This window comes from Equus quagga, chromosome 20 (genome assembly GCF_021613505.1).
Source record: "Equus quagga isolate Etosha38 chromosome 20, UCLA_HA_Equagga_1.0, whole genome shotgun sequence".
Taxonomy (NCBI): Eukaryota; Metazoa; Chordata; class Mammalia; order Perissodactyla; family Equidae; genus Equus; species Equus quagga.
Window position 1 is genome coordinate 43,854,274 of NC_060286.1, and position 12,312 is coordinate 43,866,585.

The 12,312-nt window shown below is 48.2% G+C and overlaps 1 protein-coding gene across 1 annotated transcript in view; it reads right to left on the reverse strand.

The window, feature by feature from the left end:
- ATP5MJ (ATP synthase membrane subunit j) overlaps positions 1-2,540 on the reverse strand; it is a 5,087-nt gene extending 2,547 nt beyond the window's left edge. The window contains exons 1-2 of the mRNA XM_046647848.1: positions 2,501-2,540; positions 1,199-1,275 (exon numbers count right to left, since the gene is read on the reverse strand). Coding sequence (XP_046503804.1) covers positions 1,199-1,275; positions 2,501-2,525 — 102 coding nt within the window. The 5' untranslated portion in view covers positions 2,526-2,540. The remainder of the gene's footprint in view (positions 1-1,198; positions 1,276-2,500) is intronic.
- Positions 2,541-12,312: the final 9,772 nt, after the last annotated feature.

Here is a 12,312-nt window from a genome sequence, read left to right on the forward strand (position 1 = left end):
GCCCCACACACCACTTGCTAACTTTTAAATGGAAAAACTAGTATGTTTGCATCCTCGTGTTAAGAACTGTCGGCATTCAAAGCTGAAACAGAGCACGGTCAAGGTACGGTGATTTCCCTATGAGACCAACACCCAGACCTGGGCACACACTGATCAGCTGTATCTCAGTTCTTTTTTCAATAAAATTTCAGCTTTATTGAGGTATAACCCATATATAAAATTGCAAGGTATTTAAAGTGTAGACCATGGTGCTGAGTTAACATACACGCACATTGTGAAAGTATTTCCCCCATCTAATTAGGTAACATAGCCATCACCTCACATCTTTTTCTTAGTGAGAACTCTAAGTTCTATTCTCTTAGTAAATTTCAACTCTTCAATACAGTTATTAACTACAGTCACAATGTTTGACATGTATCTCAGTCTTGAAGTCTATGGCCAAACACAAAGCAGATAGCACAAGACAAGGTCACTTCATAAGAGCTGCAATGATGACATAACTTGTTTAATTAACAGAAATATTCAACCAATTACTGGATTTGATTAGGAAAACCCATCAAATTCTGAACTGAAACAACTCACTTTTATGTGCAGGTCTCAAAGTAATACTGATTATGTTTACAATTTACTACGGACTCTGAAATTAGATTCGTTTCATTTTCATTTTAATAAGGTTTGTAACATCTGAAGTGCTCTATTAAACTACAGCCATTCAAACCACTGCCAGGGGTAACCAGATCTAAGAACTTTCCGTTTTACTTGAAAACATTACTTTGGCGTCAATTGTAATGCTGCCTCGTCCCCTCCCCACCAGAGCCTCGTCTATTGTTCCTTTCACATCTGCTTGGGCCACACAGAATTTTACTTCTCTTCAGTTTCTATGGTTTCCCATTACGGAAACCTGGCCTGTGCGACCACGATTCATTCAGCAAAGGCGAACCACGTGTGCGCTAGGTGCCGGGCACTGTTTCAGGAGCTGAGAAACTGGCTCCTAAAGAGAGGATATCTGGGAGAAAAGTGTCCTCAGCAGAGGCAACTTATGTGCCAAGACCCCGAGGCCAGAACGAGCTCAGAGCGGGGAGGACTGGGAAGGAGGCCACTGTGGCTGCCCAGACTCAAATCCTGGCTCTGCCACTTTGCAGCTCACTTAACTCCTCAGTTCCCTCGTCTGTAAAACAGGGACAGAAACAGTACCCACCTCAAAGGGCCGCTGTGATGAGGATGAGGTGAGCTCCTCTGCATCAAGTATGCACAGCGTCTGCTGTCCTGCACTCACTGCTTGATACAGAAAACACCATGGCTGGGCCATGGGAGGGAAGACAGGCCAGCTCATTTAGGGCCTGGAGGCCACAGTAAAAACTTCAGCTTTTATTCTAAGAATGTCACGCAAACTTAACAGCATTCACGATGTGCTTTGCGTTATTTCCTGCACTTCTCCTTAACCCGTGTAGGGTGGGTACTTGGAGGAAGTTGCCCGAGACCAATAGCTGGATCTGAGTCACTCAGGCCCCTGCTCCAAGGTCTGGCTTCCAGCTCTTCTCAGGAGAGAACTTATGCAGGCTGAGGCATGGTCCTGAAGGCTTGCCAGCCGCCCAGGTGTGACCCTGGAGGATGTGGCTGTGTCCTCCTCCTAGAACCTCTTGTAGGTATGTCTGCCCTCAGACTTCCTGTCCTCAGACTATACCAGGATGATCTGTCAGAGTACAAGCTTCCAAGAAACTACCAGCCCTGCCTTGAAAAGGTGTCTGAGAGTGGTCGACCAGACAGCAGCCAGAGAAGGCCTCTGGAGGTCCCGCATGGGAAGACTGCAGAGGCGCTGAGTGCCTTCCTCCCCTCTCTGTGCCCAGCAATGACTGGGGAGAAAGGAGGTCCAGAGGCCCAGTGGGGCTGGAAGCCTGGGAATCCGGGGTTCCAACACCAGCTCTGCCCACTCTGCCCTGGACCGCGGGCAAGTCTGGAAGCTGTTGTTTCAGAGGTTTCCCTTGCTTGGAAACGGGGGTGCCTCCACCTGCCCTACAGGGCTCTTGATGGAATTCAAGGAGGAAACGTAAAGGACCCAGCCTGATGCGTGGTGTGGAATAAGAATTCAGTAAATGATCACACCAACAGCAGAAAGAAATGCTACAAACACCCAGCTGATGGTCACAGTACTGAGCTACTGGGATTCTAAGAGGACCTAGGAAGATGCATTCATTCAGTGAGGCCAGGTAAGGACGTCAGAGCAAGGCCAGAAAAGGATCTAGAGAGAAAAGAGCAAAATCAACTGGCAGGGTGAAGAGGAGCTAACAAGGGGCCAAAGCCACTTGAGTTATCTTGATATTTTGCTCAGGGCCCCGGCACCCCACACTGTCTCCTCACCTAAAGTGATCCTGGACTGCTATGTAGGGTCCTGCCAATACCTACCCTTTCCCCTCTGACTATCCTTTTGGCCAAGGTTGCCATACTTGGCTGGACAAGTGACATGTTCCCAATGTTAATAAATTCCTCCTGCTTCACCCACCTGAGTCCCCTCTGTCCAGCCACATTTCCCAGCTCTGTGTGTGGGGTTTCTCGCCCGCGTTCCTTCAAAGCCCCATCCTATTCAAAGGTCAAATGGGTGCCCAGTGCGTCCGTGTAAGTCTGCAAAGGTTTTGGCACATTACATTAACAGCAGACTATCACCTGCCCTTACAGTGGAGATAGGGAACGTCTGCCCCGCTGAGCCCCAGACCGGGATTCACAGGCTGAGTTCCATACAACTGCAGTCATCCCCTCTAATCCCGTTTTGGTCCCGTTTCCCCTCTCCCAAGGCCTCGCCATATGCACAGCATAACTTAGAGAACAAGCGTGTTGCAAGGGAACTTGAGGTATAGATGAGATAAGGTGTTAAGCAGGGGGTGAGAGTTCTTAGTTTGGACGCTGGCTCCATCACTAACTGGCCGCGTAACCTCCGTTAGGGGACGGAACCTCACAGCCAAAGGAGCCCCTCATCAGAGGAGGACGATGGTGCAGGTGCGTTAGATGCATGAACGCAAAGGAAAAAGGGTAACGCGGCCGAGGCCCTACTTCCCACTGACAGCTGATGCCTGGACCGCCTCGCTTCGCAGTTCGGGGGCCGGGGCGGAAAGGCTCGCGTGGGAGGGGAAGGGGTCGCATCCAAGGTCAGCGGGGGCCGCGGTGGGGCCAGGAGGGTTCTCGCCCGCCGCCAGCTCTCCTGGCGGGGGCCAAGTTCACCCCACGACCCCTGCCGCCCCAGCCCCCCGCGTCCTGGCATCCCCGCGCTGAGCAGCTGGGGCCGAGCCGGCAGCCCCCACTCACCTCGGCGCAGGACCAACGGCTCAGGCCACCACAAACAGCACAGCCGACGACTCGGGAAGGTCACCTAGCGCGCAGGCGCCGCGCGGGGCCTGCCGGGAAGGCGGAAGGAGCGGCTGCGCCCCAGCGCTTGCACGCCTCCAAGGCTGCGCCTGCGCACCACAGCGCCCCCAGCGGCCGCCCGCGTGTTGTCGGCGTGGACGCGGGCCGGCGAGGCCAGGCTGGCGGAGCGCCTGGGGAAGGGGTCGGGGAGGCGGCGTTGCGGGTGTGTGTCGTGATACGGCGACTAACTTTCCGGGTTTGTCCGGGACACGGGACTTTCAGTGCTGAAACCTGAAGGTCCTGGACGAAGCGGACCAGTTGGTCAACCTGAAAAAGGGGCCATTTTTGCTTGCTGTGTTAAAGGCCGAGCAGTCGAGTCTCCTGTCCCTGTGGTTTTCTTGCCGTTTCTCTTTGTATTGTCAACTTTTCGCTCTGCGTATTTTTATCCATCTGTTCTGTGCATAGTGATTCTACTCAATGGACAGTATGAAAACTTCTACAGGGGCTCCGGACGCTGGACCTTTAAAGTCAGACACTGACTTTAAAAATAACCGTGCTTAGTATGTGCAAGAAAATAAAAAATAAGACTGATAATTTAAGCAAAAAACTGGAAATTGTAAAAAACGAAACAAAATACCACTTAGCCGATTTGAGCTAAATAGAAATTGGATGGGTTTAGCAGCAGATTAAACAGATGAGTTACTGAATTGGAAGATAGGTTAGAGGAAACCATTCAGAAGCAGAGAGAGACAGAAGAGGAGATGAGAGAGGATACAGTCAGAAAGTCCATCATACATGTAATTGGAGCTTAGAAGGAAATGAGAGAGAGATGGGGCAGAAATATTCGAAGAGAGAATTGCTGACTGATAATTTTCCAAATGTGATGGAAAACAAATCACACCGAAGATTTAAAAACCATTATAGAAACCAAGCAGGCAGGTAAGTGAAAATATACTAACACTTTGAAACCTCATAATAAAACCATAGAAAACTAAAGACAAATAGAAAATATTAACATAAATGCCAGTCTAGAAATCTATGCATACAGAAATTAGCATTCAGTAAAGAATGTGAAATGAAGACATTTCAGGTAACCTAAGATTGAGGAATAATCACCAGCAGATCTACAGTTAAAAAAAATCAATGTTCATTATTCAGGCAGAAGGAAAGTGAGCTGAGAAGGAAGATGGGGATGCAGGAAGGAAGAGCAACGAACATAGTCCTGCTTCGAAGGGAAAAAAGCTTGGGATCAAATGAAGCTGCAGGCGCAACTTGAAACGCTTGCCATTTTAGGGTAATGGTTCTCAAAGTGTGCTTTGGGGGTTTCGAAGGCCCTCTGGGGGTCAAAACTATTTTTGTAGTAAGGGTAAGATGTTATTTTTCTTTTTAATTAGAATTGTCTCACAAGTGTACACTGGAGTTTTCCAGAGGCTGATGTGTCACGTCTCAACAGAATGAATATAGAAACAGATAGGAGAATGTAGCTGTCTTCTATTAAGGCAGACATTAAGAGATCTGTAAAATGAGAAAGTGTTACTCTTCTCACACACACAAATTTTGGAGGGTAAACACAGTAATTTTTCATAAAATATTCTCTTTAACACCAAATGGTTTTATTATTGGTATTTTAAAATTAATAAAATGTCTCAGTTGTAATCCCTAATAAAGTAGACATAACCACATAAACAAAAGCTCTCTAGGATCTTCAGTAATTTTTAAGAGTGTAAAGGGGTCCTGTGATACGGACTGGGATTGAGAACCACTGTTTAAAAAGAATGTTTTAAACTTATAATGAGTTAGAAAACTGCTGAGGACAACAACAAGCATTTAAGAAATTTAAGAGCATCATTGTAAGCTATTTCAGGAGAAAGTTTCTGAACTTCAAACACAACTTGAGCTCAACAGAATTTTAATGGCTTTTAGTTCCTAATCCAAAAAATCCTATGAAAAACACATCTTTGAGGAAAACAAAATATTTAAAGAAAGGGCCACTCCAGCAGATTTATGCAAAGTGCAGAATGCTGCATTTTGTGGGTGAGAGGGTCAGGGAAGACATGAAGGTACTCTGGGCATGGCTTTTCGCACTTTATCAAGAGTGCTGCTTAATGGCATCAACATCGTATGTAATTGCTCTCAGCTGTTTGCTTTTCCTTTAGGTCTGCAGCTCTAGCTGCTCTGGGAATGCAAATACGCAAAATCTCCACCAAGGCCCGGGAGGCCTTTGGGGGCCTTTCCACATACTCTGGCCTAGATGTCTACAAGCCTATTAAGAACTGTCAATCTGTCTCTTTGAACAGGAATGCATGACCTGGGCCAAGTGAGCATGGAGCATCAAGAGCTACTGAATCACATGAAGGGGGGCAAAGCCGTTCAGTGACACAGAATGTTAACTAACGTTAAGTCAGGAGAATGGCAAGTGATGAGAACAAACTTAGAAACTGAAGAAGCATCAAGACAGTGTCCTTAAACTGCAGTTAAAAACTCAAAACCCAACAGGACTGAGGGAGATAGTAACCCCAAAAGATCAAAGAACATACAAAAAGCCCTATGGAAAATATCGCGTGAGAGGAACCCTCTTCAGAAAAACAGCAACTTCCACTTAAAAACATCTTCATTGTGACATCAACAAAGGATGATAGCATGTGGGAACAGTAACGTTATTAGGAAACACAAACGTGAGTTCCAGAGTTGTGTCAAGTGGTTTCAATATATTTTGTGAAATTAAGAACATGTGCTAGCATTCACATAAGGTATGAAGCTGCAACATTTTCCAGTCAATGCTCAATGACATACTAAGAATCTCAATGACTTTATGATTACATTTTTTATTTATTGAAAAACAAATTCTTTTTCTCTGCCAAAAAATGTGTGTGTGAGGGGCACTTATGGAGGCTGCAGTATCTGGAAAAGTCAGAATATGAGGTCCAGAACTCATAATACAAATTAGTGGTTTGGACAGGATTTGGACCTGGGACTCCTGGCTCAGTGCCTCGATCCCCGCCTCATTTTTTGTGAGGCACAAATAGCTCAACCCCCACCTAGTCTGACTTCTGTTCACACCGTTCTCAAGCTGACCTCTTATTTGCCACTCTCCGGGCATTTTCCAGTCCTTAACTGGTTGGACTTCACAATGTTAGTCAGTGCGATGCTCCGGATGCCCTCTTCACATTCTTTCATAGGGCTCTTTCCAGGGAGCCCACACTGCACTGGGCACTGACCGCATGCTGGGGGGGGGGGGGGGGGCGCAGGGAGTCATGCCACTCTTCTGATTCTCCCTGTTGCCTTCCTTCCTTTGTATACCTTGCTGTATTTTTTTTCCCCTCTGCCCTTTCTTTCAGGCTGTTTCCTAGGGTTCAGTCCTCCACTTCACTTTTCCAGAGCTGGGTGTGGACCATTTCAGCTGTTCTCAGGGTATTAACCACCGTCCTTTTGCTGACGACCTCCACATCTGCACCTCTGGCTGCCTGTTTCCGTCCAGCTGTGTGTAGGACACTGCACCTGAGATGCAGGTTTAGGAAGGAGGAAGATGAATTCAGTTTAGTTGTCTGGCCCGGCAGAACTTCCTCCAGGCCCTCAACTCAGGCATTACGGTTACCTGCATCTCGACCACCTTCCCCTGTGACTCTCTCTCTGAGTCCTCCTTCACTGGGCTGCTTATCCCGCAGGTGTCCACTCAGGTGCCATTTTCTCCAGGAAGCCGTCCCTGACCTCCTGGCTCTCCTCCCCCAAATTAGGTGCAAGGTGTTCCAGTCCAGCCGCCAGTCGTTTACCCCGACAACACAAACTCAAATCCCTCCTGTGCTTTGCCTTTCAACTGCCACGCCGAGGCCTGTCAGCACGGTACCCCGCCGCCCTGCGCTGCGATGGGCACACCGCAGGTGCTCAGCAGATGCCCGTCCCTCGTCGGCTGAAGCGCCAAACCTCAGATGTAGCAGCTCTTAGGACAGAGAGACTCGAAGCCGTACTCTTGCACATCCAGGTACGCTGATGCCTCGGCCTGGCCGTGGAAGGCCGAGGGGCTCTGAGGGGCTCCTTTCGCTGACCAGGAACTGGGGCGGGATAAGACTCAGGATCTGCGCATGCAAGAGCAACACAGCCAGGCCTTGCTACCGCTGTGGCCCGGCTCGCGCTCCCGGCAGGCCTAGCGCGGAGGGGCGGGGCCGGCGGCATGAGGCCAGGTTGCGCAGACTCGTGGCGCGCTCTGATTGGAGGGCCTGGAGCGGGGGCGGGGCCGTGGGCACGCCGTCGCACGTCACGCCGTCGCACGTCATGCCGTCGCGTTCCAGTGGTCGCCTGTTCCCGCCGCTCTGAGGGCGGTTGGTTGAGGCGGCGCGACGCCCGGCCGTGAACATGCTGCGCAAGCTGACCGTGGACCAGATCAACGACTGGTTCACCATCGGCAAGACCGTGGCCAATGTGGAGCTGCTGGGCGCGCCGCCCGCCTTCCCGGCCGAGGCGGCCAGGGATGAGGCGCAGCGCAGGGCCGCGGGCCCCGGTGCCCGCCCCGCGGCCCCCGGCTCGGCCCAGGCCCAGGCCCAGGCCCAGCGGGCGGTGTCCGGAAGGTAGGCGGTGGGGGCGAGGCCTGGGGCAGCTGCGGGGCCCGCACCACGAGAACTGGGCTGCCCTGAGACCCGGCTGGACCACGTTCCTGGACGTGGCCACCCTGGAGATGCCCGGCCATCCCAAAGCCGGCTGGCCACCAAACAAGCCCCATCCCGTGACCTGGACCACTTATCTTGGCCCCACCGGAAGCAGAGCCGCTCTGAGAGCTTGGTTCCGTTTTTAGGTTTTTTTTAATTAATGGACTTTATTTTTTAGAGCAGTGTAAGTTTACAGAAAAATTGAGAGGGAAGTACAGAGTTTCATGTACCTCCTGCTCCCCCACCAGTTTCCCCTATTGTTAATGTCTTGCTTTAGTGTGGTACATTCGTTCCACCTGATGAACCGATATGGCTCATTATTATTAATAATAATAGTTGAGACTAGGGTTCGCGCTTGGTGTTGTACCGTCTGTGGGTGTGGACAGATGTGTAATGACGTGGGTCCACCGTTAGTATCACACAGAGTAGTTTCACTGCCCTGAGAGTTCTCTGTGTCCTGCCTCTTCATCTTTTTCTTCCCCCAAACCCCCTGGCAACTACTGATCTTTTTATCATCTCTTTAGTTTTGCGTTTTCCAGAATGTCTTACGGTTGGAATTGAACGGTATGTAGCTTTTTCAGAATGGCTTCTTTCACTTAGTAATATGCAGTTAAGGTTCCTCCATGTCTTTTTGGGACTTGATAAAGCATTTCTTTTTAGTGCTGCATACTATTCCGTTGTCTGGATGGACCACATTGTGTTTTATCCATTCACCTGCCAAGGATATCTTGGTGGCTTCCAAGTTTTGGCAGTTATGAAAAAAAGTTGCTGTAAACATTCCTGTGCAGGTTTTTGTGGGTTCGAAAGTTTCCAACTCCTTTGGGTAAATACCCAGGAGGATGAATGCTGGACATTTGTTCAGTTTTCTTGACATTCCTCCTCCCACTATTCTTTGCCTTAAGTAGCTGCTGTCAGTTAATCTTTTCACGTGATTTTGGTGGAAGTAAAAAGGCAAGAGGATGCCTTTTGTTTTTCGGAGACCTAGATCTGGTGAGTAGAAACACCTGCTGCCTGTAAAGCAGGCCTGTGCGGAAGTACCCACAGCTTGGAGTATCGGCATCACTGCTTGGTCCTCCTCCCCCCAAGTTCCATACCCTCTACAGTTGAGAGGATGGTTTTTGTTTTTCAGTTTTTTTAAGTTACTCTTTTTCGTTGGCCTCATCTGACCTAGTCGATGGGTTTGGAGTATAGGTCAGGTTTTCTTGGGCTGTTTCAAGCCTTTGTAGAGTCAAGCGCAACTTGGGATATTTGTTAAATTTGTTTCTTGGAGGCAGGGAGAGGACAAGGAGACCCTTGTGTAGCTCTAGAGTGGTTGTTTTGTTCATGTTTTGCACACTCTGTTTCCTTGAATTACTCTGGTGAATGATCTCGTGGCCACCTCCCCTCCTTACCTGCTTGCTCACGAGACTTAACGGGTAGAACAGTGTTGCTTTTGAATAACTCGTTGTGGTACTGGAAGTAAATTATTATTGACCTTGTCAGACATGAAAAGTATAGATTTAAATGTCTTTTTAACTACGAAAGACCGGTTTTCTTTTTTTTTAAGGTTGGCACCTGAGCCAACAACTGTTGTCAATCTTCATCTTTTCTTCTTCTTCTTCTCCCCAAAGCCCCCAGTACATAGTTGTATATTCTAGTTGTGAGTGCCTTTGGTTGTGCTGTGTGGGACACCGCCTTGGCATGGCCTGATGAATGGTGCCATGTCCACGCCCACGATCTGAACTGGTGAAGCCCTGGGCCGCAGAAGTGGAGTGCATGAACTTAACCACTTCGCCACGGGGCCGGCCCCACTAAGGACCAGTTTTTAAAATTTCAAGTCCTTCATGGATGGAGACTTTTGTTAAATCAATGAAAATGAATTTCCAGGATAATGGAAAAAGACAAAATACAAGCCCTATTTTCAAAATTATTACAATCAACATATATAGAATTACTTTGTAAAATAGCTGTAAATATTTCAACTTCTGTACTTAACAAGTGGCAGGCAAACAGTGTTATGTTTGCCTATCTGTGAGTCTGTGATTAGTAATTCCTGTGGAAGTGCCTTCCTGGGCCCTTAACACCTGTATATCTGATGTCAGAGGTTCTAGCATGTAGTAGGCACTCGATTAAATACAGTCATGTGTCGCATAATGATGTTTCGGTCAATGACAGACTGCATATATGGTGGTAGTCCCATAAGATTAGTACCATAGAGCCTAGGTGTGTAGTAGGCTATACCATCTAGGTTTGTGTATGTACACTCTATGATGTTTGCACAAGGACAGAATTGCCTGGCAAAGCATTTCTCGGAGTGTATCCCCATCGTTATGAGATGCATGACTGTATAGTTATGTTATTTAATCCCTGAGACAACCCTTTGAGGTTGACGGCATTATCTTGATGTTATAGATGAGGAAACAGACTTGGGTGGTAAAGTGACGTGCCCGCTTTCCTGTAATAAATGGTCATCTAGGTAGAATGACCCCCCAAGATGTCCTCTGGAACCTGTGAATATGTTATGTTACGTCGTGAAAGGGATTTTGCAGATCCTAAAATAGGGAGATTGCCTGGATTATCTAATTGAATAACATGAGCCCTCAGAAGTGGAGACCTTCTCTGACTGGTGTGAGGGATTTGAAACATGAGAAGGACTTGACTGGTCATTGCTAGAGGGGGCCACATGGAAAGCATGAGAAGGAATGTGGAAAGCTAAGAGCAAAAACTGGATCCCGGCTGACAGCCGGCAAGGAAATGGGGACGTCAGTCCTACAACTTCAAGGAACTGAATTTGGCCAACAACCTCTGGCCTCTGGCAGGGAATGCAGCTCTACTTAACACCTTGATTTGGGCCTTGTGTGACCCTAAGCAGAGGACCCAGCTGAGTCCATCTGGACTTCTGATTTAAAGAAACTATGAGATAATAAATTTGCATTTTACACTGGTGAACTTGTGGTAACTTGCTGTGGCAGCAACAGGAAACTAACACAGTGGGAGAGCTGGATTCAGATTTCGAGTGAGCTGACCATGCAGCATTGTCAACCACAGTGCCTGCCACACGGCAGATGCTCAGATACTTGTTAAATGATGTCTTTCCAGTAAAGGAGAGTTTTGGGTGTGGTTTTGATGTTGGTGAGAAAACATTTGACATAGGGGAAGGCAGGCTTTACAGGCGTGGGATATCACATAGTGGAAACGTATTTGGGAGGACAGTCGCTCAGTGCTAAGATGAGCTTGCATTGAGTCGCTGGAATCCCGTCTGTGAGAGTGTTGTTAAATTGGCTTAGTGAGTCATATGAGTAGTTACCACTTGCATTAAAAAAAGAAGAGAAATAGAAAATACCAGAGTGTATCGTGGGTGGTTCAGATGAGGATTGTTCTGTGAGACGGACGTGTGTCTGTGTGCTGAGTACAGAGTCACAGTGTGAGTTCCTTTGTGCTTGAGTTCCGGTTGTGAGAGGCTGGAGAGTACAGTTGTCCCTTGGTATCTGCAGGTTCCCCAGCTGTGGCTCTCCTGAGCATAGTACAGGGTTGAATCCGTGGATGTGGAAGCCGCGGATACAGAGGGCCGACTGTACTGGGAGTTGGGAGGGATTGGTGAAGTACAGGTGGGGAGTCGAATGGTTCGTAAGGTGTATTTTCAATGATGTTATGGATTTCCTCCTTGTTCTCCACACTATTTTACTCCTTTTGTTTGATTGTGGAGAATGCTTTCTTGTATCTTTACGTTCCTGTTTCTTCACCTTAGCATATGATAAAGAAAAACTTAGCGGCGGTGTTAGGCCATTTTGAGCGTTTTCCTTCGGTGAAGCTTTCCTTTGGAATGCCGTCCACAGCCCTCAGCCTGTGGCTGGGGGCCTTGCAGCGCTCCCGCTGTCTTCTGCCAGTGTTTCTTTGCGCTTCTACGTGCACTCTCCTGTCTTCATAGCTCACGGGAACTCCTGGCTCCTGACAGTCTGGCTTCGTTCTCACTTTTGTGTCTTTGATCTCCAGCACCTGACAGTGTACTTTGTCCCAGAGAAACTTCACACACAAAGCTTTCAGGCTGCCGTTGTCTGCTGGCGCTTCACCCGGTGCCTTTCTTCTGAGTGTCACTTTTCCTTCTTGGTGAGTCTTGCTGTAAGGAGCATGCCTACTGTGGTGGGCGTTGTATTGGGTGACGTGGGCAGTACAACCAGTCTCGGTCCTCTTGACAGATGGGAAGTCCCATTTTATAGCTGAGAGAATCAGGGATCAGATAAGTTGAGAAACTTACTCCAGTCCACACATCTGTTTATGTTGGAAAATGGATGTGTTTAACTCCAAAGCATATTACTTTTTCCTTGTTGCCTTTCAGTATTTAGGCCTGGGGTACATG